This window comes from Pseudochaenichthys georgianus, chromosome 12 (assembly GCF_902827115.2).
Source record: "Pseudochaenichthys georgianus chromosome 12, fPseGeo1.2, whole genome shotgun sequence".
In the NCBI taxonomy this organism is placed as follows: domain Eukaryota; kingdom Metazoa; phylum Chordata; class Actinopteri; order Perciformes; family Channichthyidae; genus Pseudochaenichthys; species Pseudochaenichthys georgianus.
Genome location: NC_047514.1, coordinates 24,860,336 through 24,879,934, shown reverse-complemented (window position 1 = coordinate 24,879,934; position 19,599 = coordinate 24,860,336). Strand labels below are relative to the sequence as shown.

The 19,599-nt window shown below is 44.4% G+C and overlaps 1 protein-coding gene across 2 annotated transcripts in view; it reads left to right on the top strand.

Moving 5' to 3' along the window:
• col5a1 (procollagen, type V, alpha 1) overlaps positions 1-19,599 on the top strand; it is a 76,787-nt gene that overhangs the window by 19,519 nt on the left and 37,669 nt on the right. For both annotated transcript variants that reach the window (XM_071205048.1, XM_034096369.2), the window contains exons 3-9: positions 2,887-3,100; positions 3,681-3,843; positions 15,223-15,354; positions 16,403-16,507; positions 17,046-17,441; positions 18,112-18,840; positions 19,413-19,469. In XM_071205048.1, the coding sequence (XP_071061149.1) occupies positions 2,887-3,100; positions 3,681-3,843; positions 15,223-15,354; positions 16,403-16,507; positions 17,046-17,441; positions 18,112-18,840; positions 19,413-19,469 (1,796 nt within the window). The remainder of the gene's footprint in view (positions 1-2,886; positions 3,101-3,680; positions 3,844-15,222; positions 15,355-16,402; positions 16,508-17,045; positions 17,442-18,111; positions 18,841-19,412; positions 19,470-19,599) is intronic.

Sequence of the window (19,599 nt, the reverse complement as noted above, 5' to 3'; positions counted from 1 at the left end):
TTGTCTCCCACTGGAATGCTGCGTCTCATACAGAAGGAGACATTTGGACACAGCGATGACTGAATGACCAATTACAGCACACACAACTTTCTACCCCATGTGCCTGCCTGTCTGCACACTGACAGATGGGGGAGCGGATCAGCTGGCGTGCTGCCCCTCCCTCACGTTGCAGGCGTTTTTAGAGATGATGTCAAGTTTGATAAAGGAAGAAGAATCATTTAGATGTCGGAGGCCTCCAGTGTGAAATCAGGAAACCACTCCCTGTGTCTCATTTAACCTGTTCAAATCTGACTCTCCATCAATGCTTACGCTTGAGTTCTTCCTCCAAACAAAGTCCAACGGAAATAGAAGCTAGCCGTATCAGAATTTAGACACTTTATCAAAATAAAACACAACTTTAATTGGCTACTTAATCTGGAGGAAATGGCGGGGTCATGCCCGATCGGCGGGTCGAGATGTCTGGGCTTGTGTTCTTTCCCAGGCCTTTTTAGTCCGACACTCATGATGATGATGATGATGATGATGATGATGATGATGATGATGATGATGATGATGATGATGATGCCAGGCGAAACTCTCAGGACTTCTGGCTCCACAGCCTCTCCATTCCAACACATACACACACGCAATGAGGAATGAAGTATCTCTCATCTGGCGGCCTGGTTGAGAGACACATTCCAGAGAAACCCGAGCTTTTTCTAACCCCCCCCCCCCAGCCCACTTTTCCATGAGGTCCTGAGGAGAGAGTAAAGAGGAAGGGTCACAGACACTAGACAGGATTATCTCTCTCTTCTCAACCTCTTTTTTTTTTAAAACCCCTTCTTTAAGCCTCCTCTTCTCAGGAGGAGGTTCTTTTAGCGAACCTCAGTCTTCCTGTGATGGCAGGGATGCCAGGACACAATCCACACATGAGAAACCTTGCTATGTAAATACAACTTTAATTCAATTCATGTTTACCAAAACAAATCAAACCAGCCGAAACATAACTCCGTGTATCCGCCTGGTTCATTGGATACAGCACTTGATGTTTTGTTCCTTGGCCCAGACGGGCAAACAAACCAGAACGAAACAAGAGATAAACAAACCGAGTGGGAAACATGTCATCTTTGACGGATACAATAAAGTCGTGTCCCCCAATTAGTCGTTCTTCTGTCCCCCCGACTCCCTCTGTCCCATGGTGTCCCTTTCGCCCCCAGCTGACCCTTGACCTCCACAAACAGCCTGTCCTGAGCCAGCGCTGAGTCATTGCCTCCGACAGACATTTGCTCATGCAACAGGAAATAAGCGACAAACCAGTTTCTTTATTCCCCACTGTCCTTTTTCTGCATTTCTAATTAAGAATATTCTGCCTTTTTATGACTTCGGGCATCCGTCTTCAAACTCCGCCATCACGTTTTTGAAGCCGTCTCTGATCTTCTTTTTATTGTGGTCTCCCTCCGTTGATGTCTGCCTTACAGCATCCTGTCGACGCATCTGTCAATTAAAGCAATCTTTCTCATATGATGCCAAGCTGAATTCCAAAGGGAGCACACTACCAAGGCATGTGCTCTCCGCATGATGTGATTTGATGCCTGACATTAACGAAGGAATCCTAACAGAAAAGGCAGGAAGACAAGGCAGTGCAATGGAAATGGTGGTATTCGAGACAGGAAGGCAAGCAGACAGATGCTGACTGAGTCAAAGACAATGAGAACTGAAAGACCAAAGTGAGCAGATGATGGAGCCAACATTAATTTCCTTTTCCACACTTCACATTTCCACCATTGCATTCTCGCTGAAATGTATTTTTCTCCTCATCCTCTGACTGGCTAGTTATTCTAATTTAACATGTTCCAGTCTGTCTGCTATTATTCTGTCGATGGCGACAGGGTAGGGGGTTTGATGGCTGCATGGGGTGCTTCAAAACCACCAAAGCCACAAAACCCAGCCTCTCTTTTCCGGCCGTCTGGAAATCTCTGCTCGGCACGGCTAAGATCTGCGACTGGAATCACAGCGGTTTCTTTGGATTTGTTCAATAGAATCCAGACAGTTGGTTTCTCTTAACACAAGTGGAGTTAAAAGCCAGATTTCTCAAAGCTTAAAGATCAGAAAGCTCTGTTTGCTTCAAGTGAATGTATGTCCTAAACACTAGCGAGCAGCAGTCTCCTCGAGTGGTTGGAAAAGACCGCCCTCTTTCTGGGGCGATGAGAACACCCCACGAAGGGAATCTGTCTGGCAGATGTGCCCAACACATTAGCAACATGGAGGAAATGGTTGAGGCTGTGCAGATGGACGAAGACATGTCCTCAGTACCACATTTCCATTGGTATTTCCATTCCCATACATGTGTGCCTAAATCGCTTTTTCCTGTACATTTTGTACTACTTTTTACTCATCTCCCAACCTTTGCTGAAGCCCCTCAGTATCTGTTAGATCGATCAGCTGTAGGAGAGGAGGGAGGAGGGGTTTGAAGGATAGTTCGACCGTCTCCCAGGATCACATGCTTTTGTCATTATGCTTCTCACCGTGTGCTGGAAAGGCCCCACTCCTTCTCTTCTCTTTCCACTCCTTCTCTTCTGCGTCTAACTTTTGTTTTCCTATCCTCTGACCAGCCATCCAGTTCAGATTAATCCTATTTTTTGGATGCTCCACAAATCACTTGTGTTCCCTGCACATCTTCCAGATTGTTCCAATCTAAATCATCTGCTTTTCGTAATTGGGAGTAACACTAATACATTTCATACTCCCTTTTGACAACGCTGAGCACAATCTGTCTCTTAACATTACAATGGGGTTACAACGACCTGAACACGATTGGAGTATTCCATTGGACCTATGAGGATGAATAGTTACTGCTACTTATAACTCTCCAACATGTTTCTTTCCACCCGCCGTCCTCCCTGCCAGGTGATGTGTTCCCGGAGGACTTTTCCATCTTGGCCACAGTGAAGCCGAAGAAGGGCAGCCAGTCCTTCCTGCTGTCCGTGTACAATGAGCAGGGCGTCCAGCAGCTCGGCCTGGAGGTGGGCCGTTCTCCGGTGTTCCTGTACGAGGACCACACAGGCAAACCCAGCCCCGAGGACTACCCCCTCTTCAGAGGAGTCAACCTGGCTGACGGAAAGTAGGTGCACTCGTCTCCGGCTTGACGAACATCAAACACAATACTCTTTTATATTCATATTAAACCCAGCATTTTCTCCAAACAAAGTTCATGTGGATTTGTTAGACTTCCGTTCGGATTGTAAGCAGCACCTGGCCTTATTTCCCCTTTTATACAGATTTGTAAAATGCAATATTGTCAGTGTTTACTTGGAAAATAGTACATTTATCACCCTATACTTAATATGGATTGCATTGCCTTCACATCTTCTCCTTAAGGCCCGGTGTATAATTAGTTTCGCCTATAAAACGGGATTAAAAAGGGAAACTGTAAATCCCATCCCAAACGATTTTCAGGAGCTCAGGGTGCCTGAGAGAAGCCGAGCATCCTTCATCCCCCACAATACACCATACAAAGCCAGCAGAAAATCTGCAGAGCTCCCTTTAGCAAAGGGAAATGAGATTCAATTGCACCTCAGAAAACAGAAGGGATATATTTGAATTTGAACAAGAGGCCCAACACAAAAGGGACTCTTGACAGTGTGTGAGTGGGCAGCATGTAATCCAGTAAGTGTGTGAATTAACTTCACTTTCCTCTTCAGGTGGCATCGAGTGGCCATCAGTGTGCACAAGCAGACCATCACCCTCATTCTGGACTGTAAAAAGAAGACCACCCAGAAGCTGCTCCGAAGCCCCCACCCCATCATCGATACCAAGGGAATTGTAGTTTTTGGAACTAGAATACTTGATGAAGAAGTCTTCGAGGTAGGCATTTAACTCCAAATCGACATTGTTTTCATTGTTTAACTTTATAACTTATTCTATGATTGCACCATTAAGAACTGTTTGTAACATGAGTACGTTTTATTCGTACCAGATGCACACTAGTTACCACTCAACTGTGTCCATTTGGTACGTGTGTGTGTGTGTGTGTGTGTGTGTGTGTGTGTGTGTGTGTGTGTGATGATTGAATTGAATTAAGACTATGAGAAGTGATGCAATGCTTCACCTCGCTATCGGCTATTTTCAAAGGCTGTACTTAACAAGTCTATTCTCGACGATTCTCTGGCCAGCTTCATTTGATGCAAAGTCGTTAAGAGAATGAGATAAAGCAAATGATGCTTTACTCTAACTCCAGTACCGACACATGTGGCTGTGGTGCAGATGACGGTCATCCCAAATCCACGTCCTGCGTCTCACGGCGCACAGAAAGGGGGTCGTGGTCGTGTCCACATCCTCATCCCCCAAACTCTGCCTCCTACCCGTTCACATGCACACCATCGTAAATCATATTTAATTGAAGGTGCAACATATTCCACATCTTCCATTTGTGTGCATCTGTTGTTGAAGACGTTTTGCGTTATTTTGGCTACAAGGCAGTTTAAGTCAAACATTTTAATTTCTGTTTGTATTTTCTGTCTGATTTTATTTCCCACTGAATTCCTTGCAACAGTTTTTGTTTACAGAGCATTAAGCCAGCGATGATTCGATCATTATCAGAATAAGGGCCTTCCTCCTTCTTTCCCCCTCTCTTTATGTGTGCTTTGTGGCTGGAGAAGTAAGATACATGTTAATCTGACAGGAAGCGCTCGGGGAGTGCAACACCCAGAGATAACTGATGTGCATCTCAACATGAAACACGTAGTGCGAGAAAGACTTAGTTTGCATAGCTTTCGTTTGGATATGTACGGCTTTCTACCATGACCCCATATGACCACACACACACACACACACACACACACACACACACACACACACACACACACACACACACACACACACACACACACACACACACACACACACACACACACACACACACACACACACACACACCACACACACACACACACACACACACACACACACACACACACACACACACACACAGAGAGGCACAAGGAATAGTATTGTCTTTGTCCCGTCAGAGTTGTGCTTGTTTAAAGGGGGATTAGTCTGTGAGGCTGAGGCCCTCAATAATAATTAGTAACAGAGGCTGACTGATGTGACTGATGCTGAGCCAGCTGACCTCTGACCTCCCTGCTGCACTGCGAAAACGAACAAAAAGCATGAAATATGACATCACCACCCCTAAAGTTGGTCCGCCAAGCCACAGGGGCGATTGATATATGACTGGATATAAAACTAAAACTTCACTTTGTGTTCTCTCTAAAACTATTAATCATAGCCCTGCAAACAAAGCCAGATTGAACACAATGACGGCATCTACTGTACTGTATGTGTTTCCTTTCAGAGCAGTGTTAGATGTGGTTCATGAGTGAAGCAAGGAAGTGCAGCACTCTTTTATAACGCGTGGATTATGTTGATGTTGACTCTTTAATGAGATGTGTTGCATTTATCCTGCCGTGATTTCATCTCTGACAGCCATCAGAACTGTGGTAACAGTCCAATAGTTACCGTGGGAACAGACATATATTTAGTGTGAGATGTTAAAAGCCCTCCTGCTGTGTGTCTGCCAGTTGGGAGACAGGACAGGCTCCAGTGCGTGCTGGAAATGGAAAATATGCCACATAGTTTCCAAATTATGCTCAGGCTCCCTTCCTCCTCTTGCTCCCTTCTCCCCTCTGTACTTTAGTCAGATCCCATGTTGACTTGTGCCAGACTCAGTTACCACCAATCAGGGGAGAGCATGAAAACACACCAAACAAAACATATAGAAATTCTCCAGGACGCCAATTCATTTAGCTGACTCAAGAGACGACAATCTCACATCATGAGAAAGGGGAAACAATAAACCAACACACTCTTGGATAGTACATTTTGATATGATTTCTCACACGTTTCCCTTTTTGAGTGATAAAGTAACCATGCACAAGAAGTAAGAAAGAAATATCCCTAAAAAAAAGTAAAGGATTTCAAAGAAAAGAAAGAAGGAGGGACACTTAATCTGATATATCAAATGTAAATAGTGTGTGTTCCCGTCTTAAGTTCCTGACAGGAGTCTGGGCCTTCTCGGCACACACAGCAGTCAGGAGGCAAGTAGTACTTACTGTGTGCTGAGTGGTTTGTGGTTTGGTTCCTGCCATGGTTATTGTGGCCACAGAGAAAGCGTCTACCCGCTAGAAGTTCCATCATGTAATTTTTTTCTCTGTAGCTTGAATAAGAGTACTGTAGCGTGTGCCAGTAAAGACTATGAAGGTCATTAAGGTGATGATTATATAAGACGACAGGTATTTTACCTGGTAAATCAAATAGTCATAATGACTGTAATGCGCATGTTAAAATCAGTCATTAAGAACCGGTATCTTTGTGCTCTTGATGACTGTAGGGTGGATGTTGAAAGCTTGTGTGTATTTCCAGTGTATTTCCATGGCTGTACATTACACAGTCCATCTGCAGAATGTGTTCCGTGATTTCTGTGTTGCTTCCCCCCCGAGTGTGCCAAGAGAAATCTGAGATAATTTACTGCCCATCCCTCGGTTCTAAGTAGCATTCAGTGAAATAAATGACTGTGGCTGGTTTGAGGGAACACAAACGGGGGCAGATGGAGCACTTGGCCTCACTCGGGGGGACCACAGGGGACCTGGAGTGAATCGAGGTTGCCGAGGTGGAGCTGTGCAAACACAGCACTTCTTGTTCCGCCTCCATTGTTGCAACCAGAGCAGAGCTAACGTATCTGAGTCCAGTATGAATGTGGGCAGGGCTGGGACATATGGAAATAATCACGATAATTCTGCTCAAATACGATATTGTAATGGTTTCCAGGGACGCTTTTCACAAGGGTTTGATAAATAATCAGCAATAATATGGCAGCTGGAACAGTCAGATCGCGCTTCTATTGGCTAGCGCTCCAACACATTGTACGTGATAGGCTAAGGGGCGTGACATCTCTGAGCTGTTGACAAATCACAACCAGCTAACCAATCAGAGCAGACTGGGCTCTGGTTTCAGACAGAGGGTGAAAAGAGGTGCTGCAGCACAGGCAGGCAGTACGAGACACATAAAGAGCTTTTTGAACATTAAAGCATGGAGACATGTCCCAGTAGAGACACTACATCCTGATATGAACATGAGCAGAATTTGTCCTCATTAAAAACTGAAACAAACACTAATGTAGTTTTACCCTTTCCAAATACTGATTTATTATCAATATATTGCCCAACCCTTAATGTGTAGTTTTTGTCAGAGAATTTGGCAAATGATAGAGTTTGGATCAGAGAGGATGAGAAGAACAAGATGTTCAGGATGGGGTGAATGTGGAGGAGCGGGGAAGCTGGAGGAGCAGGTTCCGGAAGGCGAGCCAAACGTTTTGGGTCATACTCTGGAAAGAATGAGGAGCTCTCTCCACACTGATGTCAGTGTTGGAACAGAAACCGTACCGCATGACATCACCTAGAGGTTTCCTCGGTATCCGCTGATAGGCTGACGGTCTGAACAAGGGGGGAGGTAAGGGGGGAGGTAAGGGTGGGGGTGGGTGCATGTGTGTTGGTTGGTCGTGGTCATTCGGGGAGGATAGTTAGGAAAGTATGATGCGTTTCAGAAAGCATGGATGGAAGATGGAATGAGTGGGGGTGTTCAAGGCTGTATGATAAGAGTAATGGCTGGGGGGCCTTTAGCAGGGCTGCGATGAAGCGGGTTGTGTGGCTCCCACAATGCAACCTGAGCCAGGAAAAAGTAGTAAAAACATGTGCTAGATGCTCGTTAAGAGTTTAATACTGTGATGGCATGATGAGTTTTACACATCCTGTTTCCTCGTCTTCACCTCAGGACTTTAGTTCCTATGTTCCTGCCGTTCACTCAGCGCCTCTTATTTACAGTTGACATGTTTCAGTCATGTAAGGTTTACATGTTTTCAACTGGAGATGCTCTCTTGATTCACATCTTGACTGTTTGCAAGGAACTTAACAGCACTTTCTATATTTCCAGAAGATTTTACAAATTCAGAAACCCATTTGAGCCCAGTTCTGAGGTCGTGGTTAAATCGGTTTTATTGATGTTTCAAGGTCTTGAATAGGCATCTGTTTTATTTTATTTTTTAGCTACACTTAATAGCTTTAGTAACGTTTTAAAATCAGTGAACAAATGTGCCTGGCCTCCTTCATGTTAGGGATACAGTTAGGGTTAGCAACAGTAACTATTGAGTCGTTAAAAGATGGGTTATGTTTCTCTCATACAGCTCCTTAAGAGGAGACCTGGATATTTGATTCCATGCTTTGGTCTCATTCTAAAATAAAGGGGTATTTAGGACCCGTTACCAGCACTAACAATTATCTTGGTACATTATATCTGATCCCAAGCAGACAGTCCTGACAAGCATTTTTTAGGGTTAGGGTTAACATTACAACCTTGATGTTGGTCGTACTATTTACTGCAGAACTGTTAGTTTTACTTAGGCATGCCTGATAAACCTGCACGTTTATTTTGCCGCAGTTTTAAGTGCAAATGTGTATGTTTTTTCTGTCAAACTGCAGTTTCCCCACAGTCAGTCAGTCAGTGGAGAATCTGCGAACTTCAGTCTTTCCAAGCTCGGTCTAGACCAGGCCCCCCCTTTGGCGGAAAAAAAAACTCGGGGCCCCCCCAACACAAATAGTCACGTAATGGGCCAAGTTAACATATTAAAATACATCAATATGAACGTGAGCATTCCTTTAAAAAAAAAAAAAAAATAATAAAACAATGCTCCATAAGTCTGTGTGCTCAAACACATAAACACATGATACAATTGTGCAATCCCTTTGCTAGAACAATAAGTTATAATACTTTGCCACTTTGCAATCTGTGCAAACAAATGAAAAGAAAGAAAATGCTGATATTTAGACAGATTTACTTTTTCTTTATGGATATGTTACAATTTCAAACCTGTTTTTCATTTATTCTCTTATTTTTTTATAACTATAATGATCGTATAAACGTGTGCCTCCGAAATAATTATTTACTTTAATCGTGACCAAAAGGTTTGAGACCCACCGAGTTAACTTAGACTAAAGTTAACTATCTAAACACTCAGAGAGTCCTTTAGTTCCCTGAGCCTCTCAGTCTGACGGGAGAGGACTCTCCTCCACTTTGTTGTTGACAAAGCTCCTTATATCAGTTAGCGTAGCTCGCTAGCACCAGAAGCTAACAACAACGATCTCCGGTACCGGTGCGCTCTCTCTCTCTCTCTCTCGCACGCTCGTGCACACACACAAAATGGCTCGTTCCACACACACACACACACACACACACACACACACACACACACACACACACACACACACACACACACACACACACACACACACACACACACACACACACACACACACGTAATTGTACTGTACTGTATCATATTATTTTCGAATACATTTTTTCAAATTATATGATTTTTCCTCCTGGTCTCTTGCCCCTGTGCCCCCCACTTTGAGACACACTGGTCTAGACACACAGTAATCCAGATGTGGGGATCTAGATGATAATGGAAGAATGCAGATTTCAGTCTGTATGGTATATTGTAATGCAGTGTTCATGTTCATTGCTTCAGTTACATGTGTCTGCATTATCTTGTCCAGGGTATATGTCATGCTTGACTGTGAGAAAACACTGCCTCTATACATTTCAGACAGGAATTGGACTTAGCCTTCAGTCACCCTGGGGAAGGTGAAGTTTCCACCACGGATAATTAAGAGAATTTCCCTAACTCATGTCAGATGTTTGTTTTTCGCCCCATATTCCCTCTTGTTGCTTTACTGTGTCAGCAAGCCCCTAAGTGTGCCCTCAGCACTTTTTATGTAGATTTCAGCAAATGGCCAAGCCAAACACTCCGAACCTACGTCTGTTAGACGAGGCGAGCCCGCTCTGGTTACCACCGCCCCAAATGAAGGGGAAATGTGAATATGGCTGCCCAAAGTCCTCGGAGACGCCGACTTAAGATGAAATACAGGAGGGAGTGTGATGGGGGATGGGACACTGGGATCGGATCATAGAATAGGTGCAGGAGTGGTTAAGGTTAAGGGATGGCAGACGGGCTGTTTCTCTTGGCAGCTGCTCTGAGCGTTGGGATTTAGCTTCAGTCTGGAGGGGAACGTGTATGCGGGTGAGAATGTGCTTGATGTCTGGTAAAGGTTTGATTCTGTAAATGTGTTGGAGTGGAATTTCTCTGCAGGCATAATATTATGTGTGTTTTTACTTACGTAGAAAAGGTGTTTCTTCTTTGTTTATGTGTCCATGTGCGTGTCTGTGTGTCCGTGCTGATGTATAGCCTCAGAGCGGCGGGCTGACCTCCTCGATGTGTTGTTTGGTTTGTGTGGTCAAGTCGGAGTTTGCCCAGGAGCTGGGACTGCGAGCGCTGGCTGGCAGAGGGACCGCTGCCTGGCTCAGAGCTCAGGGGTGACTGTGTAAATATGTTGTGAAAGTAGCTCGCCTTAAAACGCAGCCAGAGCTCGGACCTCCCAGAGTCTTATCCTGCTCTGTGGAGCCCTCCTACCCACTTGTTTCCTCTGCTGACATATGATCCAGAAACTAAACTTGAGTTGTTCTCCTTTTAAGCTGTTGTCTTCGCCTTGTGAGGGGCGTACAAGGTCGACAGAGCCATTATCAGGTGTCCCTCAGGGGGTATGAAGAATTTTTAGGGGCATTGATTTGTGCTGTTTAGTTTATGCTATGCTACTCTGGGCCAAAAAGGATCAGCAGGGGGTCTCCTGACATCACCTAAAAACTTCCCTCTCATCAAAAAGGCCTTTGTTAAGTTCCTTTCACCTCATGTTTAAACTATGTGTGTGTATATAAGAAAGAGGCAAGCAGTTCATTTGAATACGTTTTAGCAGCTTGTGTCGCATCCATCTTGTGGGGATTTTGAAACCGCATTAATATTGCTTTTCGTCCCATCCATCATATCTTTTTATTCACAAGAGTGCACACATGAACTCTGTCCACCCTGCATCACCTGGGTCAGGTTCAGATTGAGACACATGTGTGGCTTCATGCACATTAGAGCACTCTCCTGCCCCCACCTGGACACAGCCAGGACACCAGCAAGGATCCGTGTGTGTGTGTGTGTGTGTGTGTGTGGGCCGAGCAGGGTGAGGTTCGGGAATGAAAGGAAAACATTTAATGTGACATTTGAGTATTGAAACAAAGAACGAATAGATAAATCTGCACAGTTTTAGAGTGTTATCGATCAGTCTTTGTTGTGCTTCTGTAATCCAATCTGTCTTCAACACACAAGTATGTGAAGTGAGCTCAGCCGTTGCTCACAGCCACAGGCAATGACTTTTCCAGCAGAGCGTTGGTCGGGAGAAGAGTCGTATTTCAGGAGTCCTGGGACACGCTGACAGCAGCAACCCTGTTGTTGTCTGAAAGTCTGCCTGAAGCACCTCTCTGATGCGCCACACGATGCTCCAGAGAGAAACATGTCGCTGTCCCTTCTCAAAATGAAAGCTGATGGCATGTCTTTTGTGGTTCCCCCAGGGGTCTGGGTGATTGTGTAACTCCAGGGTGTGCTCTGTTTGGGTGTGGGATCAGTGGTTTTTGCGACTGTCGCTGTATTTAATCATTCCCTGACTCTGCACACGCACTACTTGCCGTTCGGGTTCCTGTCATCAAAATATAGAGTAGTAGCCCCTCATATATAGTAAAGGAGAAGTTTCTCATGCTTCAATGTACTGCTGGAGTGAGTTCACAGATCGGCGCCAGAATACAAAATGAGAGATTTGGCTCTATCATACAGCTGGAGCGCAGTGTAGGAATACGTACTGCTTCCCTACATCTGTAACACAGCAGCTTATGTAACGTTTGGCACGAGAATCTATGGAGTGATGTGCGGGGAAAGAGCAGCTCAAAGAAAGGAAACCAGAACCAGATCAGTGGTGGTCACGGTGGATCAGGATTCTGACTATAGTTTCACTGTGAAGGTGCAGCTTCATGGGAACGTGTGTACTCTGTGAACTTTACACACAAACTGTTTTGTGTAAAGAAAATAAGCGTTCATCTCTTTGTGATGTAGTTGATCAAATATATTCATTTCGTCATGATTTTTTAAATATGCTTTCAAAAGCTATTTTCAAATAATAGTATTTGTATGTATGTACTATTGGGGCTCACGTTGGGCTTTCAGCCTGCAGATTGAAATAACCTGGTGTGAAGGTGTCAGCTTTACGAGGCAGGGAGGGTCTATGAAGTTGCATCATGGGAGTCTTTAGAGCTTTACTCATACGAAGGAGTAGAAGTGAGGACATTATTTCAAAATGTTCCAATCGAAGTGTTAATTTGAGTTGCAAGAATGCTGAAACATGTTGTTTTTCCTTTCTTTCCTTTGCCTATCCATCTGCATTTGGTTTTATTCTCAACTCCTGGCCACCTTTTTAACACAAATAAAACTGCAGCTGGCTTGAACTGTTGGTGCTGAATGATCCACGTAGCCCAGGTCCACATTCCCTACCCAGCTTCTTCTCACCCCTTCCTCCCTTCTTCCCTTTGGCTATAGAGTTAGTAATCAGAAGCAGCCATCAGATGTCCAAGCCTCAGTAAGAACCTTATAGGAGCGGACTTTTCTCCAGGCATGCACACGCCTCCTCCACTTTGTACATGTCACACTTGTTTAAACTGCTCTCGGTGCTGCGAGGACGTTCTCATTAATGCCAAGGTGTATGACTAATTATCTCGTCTTGGTCCAGTCTCAGGATCTCTCCTTCAGCATCCTGACATTCCTCTGGCTGCTCTGGGAGCTGTACAAAAGGAGTTTAGAGGAAAGGAAAGTTGAAGAATGACATGAATAGGAAAGCAGGTGCAGGGCTGTTTTGTTGCACAGAGGTCTTATTCCTGATTGGACGTGACCTCATTTCAAACACTGAATTCCCATCATCCCCTTTCGGTGCAGCTGCTACACGCAGTGCTGCCAGGATAAGGGAGACTGATACGGAGTTAAGGCTCCTAACAGTTTCCGACTTTAGCTAAGAGGAAGCCATCCTGGGAGCTCTTACAGCTCAGAGGCTTGTGTCGTGGCTTCTTTAGGCTTTCTGTCTGAGGAGGCTTGGGGATGTGTTTGCCTTCAGCCTGCATACACCCTTCTCACATGACGAGCCAGGATGGAGCATCAGAGTTCTGCTAGCGCTATTAGAGTGTCTGAGACGGGGAGTTCTGTGGTCTGTTGGACTGTCGCTGGTTACACAGCAAATGCAATCCATTTCAGTTTGTCAGACAAGACAGATACCCATGGAGAATTTAAGTATGAAAGACATGTTGAGAGGTTTCAGATTTGGTCATAATTGAAAACACTTCCTCCGCTGTGGTCCACGGTTGCATCACTTCATGATTCCCACACCCCCTCGCAAATATATTTATTTCAGCTGAGTTTGGTTTGATTGATGAGGAACGACACCACCGCGTTTGGAAGTGTGATCGGACATGTTTGGATAGACGCAGTACAGCGTTTTGGTGCCATGTGCACTCTGAGGCCCAGAGAAACATTTGCAAACACACACACCCGGCTCCCTGTGTAGCCCGGGGATCCTTCTGAGCCGTTCCCTTTTTCCCTCTTGTTCTGTCTTGCTCTTTTCTCTATCAATCTTTGTCTCTTCCTCTCTTTCTTTACATCTCTCACTTCTGCTAATGTTCCTCCCTCCCTTCACCTCCACCCAGTTTATGCACACAACCCCCTTTAAATCAGATCAGGTGAGCGACCTATACCTGCAGGTCTGCTCATGTCTCCATGCCCCATGTGCTAAGTTCATCCATTCGTCTTACATGATAAGCTTAAAGGCTCAATCACTCATGTCCTCACATCTGGGGTGGTTTTTAAATACACTTAATAATACTGTACATCGTTCAGTTTGAGACCAGTAGTTGACAGTTACAAAGTACATTTACTCAAATACTGTGCTTATTTGAGTTACTTTGCTTAAGTGCTTTAATTTCCTTCTACCTTCTACTTCTACATCTTAAAGGCAGATATTTCACTTTTTACTACATTGACTTGAAAGCTTTAGTTTGAAGATTCAGATTTATAATACAGCTTATCAAAAATTAAATTATTAAAACATGTATTATGTATTATTACAGGGTAAGATACAACTTAATCGGTTCCTTGGTGAAATCTACAAGCTATCCGAGGGATTAGGACCACAGTGTTGCATTACAAATTATTAAACAAGTATATACTATTCAATATTCTCAAATGGGCCATTGTGGAGAATGTGTAATTTAACCTTTTGTACTTTAAGTTTATTGAAGTTAACACTTTACTTTTACTTAAAGGTGGGGTAGGTAAGTTTCAGAAACCGGCTCGAGTGCACTAACATTTGAAAGTACCTTCCTTCAGACTTCCTTACAGAGCACCTCCTCCAACACACATGAACGTGCAATGCACGCCCAATTACGGCACGCCCAATGACGGCACGCCCAATGACGGCACGCCCAATGAGGGCACGCCCAATGACGGCACGCCCAATGACGGCACGCCCAATGACGGCACGAGATACATTTGTGCGTGCACGAGATGGAAGGCTGACAGATGTGCTGACAGACGTGCTTTATACAGTCCTACGGCTTCCACAGATGACGTTTTTTTATGGATTTGTTGTCAAAGCACTTCAGATATTCATTGCTATCGGGATGTTAAGAACATTCCATGGAATATAACAAGAAGTGTATCTCGAGCCGGTTTCTCAAACTTACCTACCCCACCTCTAAGTCACATTTTGAATGGTTGGAATAACATATTTTTGAACTAAACTATTACTACTATATCTTAGTATCTTGCCCTCCTCTGTTAAATACTGCCCTTGTGTGTGTGTTAGTGTGAGCCTGTGGTTGTGTGTATGTTTGTGTGATCGTCTGCAGCCACAGCAAGTCCTTTGTTCCACGTTCTCTTGTAACTCAACTCTGTTGTCCGAGAGCTTTTTGTTTTAAAACTCTGGTGCTCATCTCTGATGTAAAACGACACTCTTAGACCCCGGACGAAGTTCTCCAGCGTTTAGTCAGCCCCCCCCCGGCTTGACCTAGTTTCTAGCCCTGCCTGTTCTGCATGTGATAATGCCGCTCACAGATGTTCTCCCTCCTCATTATTTGTTTATTTCGCTTTCATTTCTCCCCGGGGGTCCGCCAGTGTCAGACCGCCGTCCCTCTTCCATTTGTTTGCTTGTTTGTTTAAATGCATGACTTGTAGCTTCGTTCAGTGAGTCACAACTTCCTGTTTCTTGTGGTTTCCAGGGAGACATCCAGCAGCTATTGATTGTAGGAGACCATCGTGCTGCCTATGACTACTGTGAGCACTACAGTCCTGATTGTGAAGTGCCCATGCCCGACCAGCCTCAGAACCAGGACCCCAACACCGATGAATATGTGAGTAACCAGGCCGTTCTTTACGTTTATATCATCTAATGTTGGTTTTAACTCTAGCGCTTACAGTGCAGATGTGTTAACAGAAGGCCATTACTAGAGGACATTTTGGTGGATGTTTGCATACCAGAGAATCCAGCCAGAGAATCACCAAGTGTGCCAATGGCTGACCTTTCTCCAGGAAGTACATTTCCCTTAATCCATAATTGTCTGTGATAGTAAAATCAGATCAGGAAAGAGCCTCTTGGCTGATACAGGAGAGCTGCACTCTGCCAAGGGAAAGTGCTGACTGGAGAGATCGGGCTTATCAGGCTATGCAGTTAGTTCATAATGTTCAGGAATGATGTGGTGCCTGCCTAAGCCTGCATCCCTGCACCACGCCGCTTCCTGATCTGAATACCAATACACTGCTTGCTGATTACAGGTGTGTCAGAGGAGTGTTAAAAGATAGACAGGAAGTCCTTCCTCGTGACCTTTTCCTCGCCCCAGGGGCCTGTCAGTATGCGTGCGAGTTACACAAGAACTTGACCTGCTTTCTCTCTAAAGATGTCTGACTGATGAATTAAGAAAGCAGTGGAGGAGTCATTTGTCATTCAGTCGTAACAAGTTGCAACAGGGAGGTGCGACGTGAGTTTTCCACGAGTAGAAAGCATTCCTGATTGTGATCGATGGCCAGTCCATCACACATCTATCCGCCACACCCAGCAGCAGAGCACGGCATCATGTTTGAATACATCTCAGTGATATCATATTATTCATTACAGACTTTACAAATCAAAAATATGATACTAACCAAATGCATGAATTGCAGTTATAACATAACTATACATAGACACACAGTATGTGCTTTCTAGAGTTTAAAGAGGTAAGAAGATTGGGGTTATCCATACACTTTTATAAGCTAATTAAAGGACTCCATATCTTAAAAACATCTTTAAAATGTATGTTGCCTTAGAGAGTGGATGATATGCTAAGTATCTCATAGATACTAATAATCAAGTGTTTAATATAAATATATTGCTATTTATCTTGTAATGTTTCTTTCTTTCAGAACACAGAGGAGGACAGCTACTATTACGAGTACCCTTACTATGAGGACACCGAGGGAAAGCCTCTTGAATCAACATCTGATGCTGAGACGATAAAAGAAGTCAAGGTGGGCTACCATCATATCATTGCCAATATTGACTTCATGTGTTAACGCCAATACAGTCGTGTTGTTTCGCATTTTGTGCTGCATGTTATCTTTTACCACATTCAAGGCTTACATGGAGGTTTTCAAAAGTGATGATTTGTCACAACCCTAAATAAAGGGATTTATTTCGTTTTCTCTTGTTATTTAGGTTAAATAAATGTGTGCCCTGTTAATACAGCTGCTTCACTCAGTTGTGTGAGGCAAGCTTGAAAGCTTGTTTGTCTTTTGAAATGCTAAATGGCAACACATATGGATTGATGTCAATTGTTTTGTATCACAAGTCTGAAACAGTCCCATGCAGCCACAGCTGGAATCCAATTCTTCTAATAGTATAGTACTTGATCAATTGAATTAGCCTTATATTCATCTGTAACTGTGAATTACCATCTTTTAAAACGATGAAGAGTCAGGTGAAAAAAAAATGTGAAGCTTGGAACTCCTAGTATTGGGTACAGTCCTCCTTCAAATGCTCCAAAGTAACCATGTTGATGCCTTACAGATGGCAGATGAAGACATCGTGGTGTCTGAAGCGGAGGAGGCTCTGAGGCCCGTCGGCAGCAAAGTGACCTCCATCACCAGCAGCTCATCCGCTGGCTCATCCGCTGGCTCATCCGCTGGCTCATTATCAAGCTCCACAGGAACTGCCACTGCCGGAGGAGAAGCCTACGGAGAGGAGACCAGCCCTTACGAAAGTTACGATGGCTACGGTAACTACGAGACCTACTATGACGAGGCCACGGCAGCCCCAGATACAGACTCCTCCCGACGGGTCACCGGGGGCGAGGTGGACCTGGAGGCAGGGGGAAAGATTGACTTGAGTTCAGACTCCAACATCGAAAGGCGGGTCACCGATGGAGAAGGGTCTTCAATCACCATGACCGCCAATAAGACATCAGTACGTTGATTACCTACACTGCCATCCTCACTTTATCGTTGTTTATGTATGACCTGTAGGTCCAATAGATGTACTGATAAGCTTTCAAATCCTATTATTTATTTTGTTACATATGCAAGTCCTACCTGAAATGATGAGTTTGATACGTAAGCAGGGTCTTCTTTGGGCCCCCTCCCTCATGTTATCATCAGCCAACCCAAATGGGGGAAGCAAAGCCAATGTGGATGTTTCTAGCATTGCCATCACTAAGAAAAGAAAAACATGCCTTTAAGGAAATCTCAATCGTTACACAGTAATGATAAAACAATTACTGGAATGACATACTGCTGCTACTACTACTATACTATTTAGATGTTTAGTTCCATCTCTTAAACATGACTTGTATATGTCCTGAGTTTAGGACATATATTATTGGAAAACTTCACATTTAAAGAAAGCACCCATGACTTGAGATACAGCATTTTTCAGTATTTTCTGACATTTTAATGCACAAATTATACAAATACTGTTATAGATTCTGGAAATAATTAGCGCAGTACGCTACATATTTGTTTTAATAGGTCAGAAATGTAATCAATGTTTTTGATTTTGTTATGTCACTTGTATACACAGGGTGTTACCCATACTTCAAATATGGGACATTTTACTAACAATATCTGTGTTTTTATAGGTTGCAACTTCCGTTGGTGACTATGGTGATGATTATAATTATGGCACCGACGACGCTTATAGCCTTGGTGCAGAAGGTGACACCACCAGTACCGTCCATGTCAGTGGAGGTGGAGGCAGCAGCAGCAGTTCAGACCATGTCAGTGGAGGTGGAGGCAGCAGCAGCAGTTCAGTCCATGTCAGTGGTGGTGGAGGCAGCAGCAGCAGTTCAGACCACGTTGGAGGTGGAGGAGGCAGCAGCAGCAGTTCAGACCATGTCAGTGGAGGTGGAGGAGGCAGCAGCAGCAGTTCAGACCATGTCAGTGGAGGTGGAGGAGGCAGCAGCAGCAGTTCAGACCATGTCAGTGGAGGTGGAGGCAGCAGCAGCAGTTCAGTCCATGTTAGCGGAGGTGGAGGAGGCAGCAGCAGCAGTTCAGACCATGTCAGTGCAGGTGGAGGAGGCAGCAGCAGCAGTTCTACCATCACTATCGGGGGCGGGTCTTCCTCTGCGGGGGGATCTTCCACCACCGGAGGGGGATCAGCCAGCGCCGGCACCGGAGCAGGGGGCTCCATCGCCACGGGAACAGGCCTGGGTGTTGAAGGAGAGGGAGACTACACAGACCTGGATGGGTTCAAGGAGGAGCACCTCAGCGAATACGGCGATTTAGACTCGTACGGCACCTACAATGGGCTCGACTATGGAGACGAGGGCAAAGTGCTGCCTGCTGAGACCGGGACAGATTATGGACAGGTGAAGAAGACCAAGTGGTACTCAATTTAGGGCCATCTTCTTATTCAACATTTAAAAAAAAAACAGATTCACGATAAGAATTGTTTTTTGGGCTGGGCAATAAATCGATACAATATTGGTATTGTGATGTGATATGAACATATAGAACGTTCTAGATTTTGGATATTGTGAAAAGGCGTTTTCTTAAATCAGACAATTCTAGCTGTTCTATTATCTGCCTTTACCAACTCATTATATATAAATTACTAGTTAATATTTATCAACAATCTCAATAAATCTTTCTGAGTAAGAGGTCTTTACTCAGATGTTCTTCAGATTGCATAAACACGCCTGAGTCTTGTAAGCAATTGATATTTTATGACAAGTTACTGACCTTTTTAATGTTAATTCATGTAATCTGATAAATATAATGAATGTTTGTTTATTATCTGGCCCCGGCTTCCAGTCACTTCCTCACAAGTTGAGTTTCCCTGATCTAGAAGAGGAGCAGGAGATCATGGTGAGGGTGTTGAAGAGGCCTTTGCTGATCGTGTGTGTGTGTGTGTGTGTGTGTGTGTGTGTTTGGTGTGTAGGTCCACGGAGCCCGTGGCGAGAAGGGACAGAAGGGAGAGCCTGCTGTTATTGAGCCTGTGAGTATCACTATTTGAACAGCATACTTGAGCAGCAGATGTAGGCTGCCTGTGATTGTGTGCACATGGCGTATGCGTGGATGTTTATATTTGCCAGTACGTATGTATGATCATCGTCCAAACACAACCC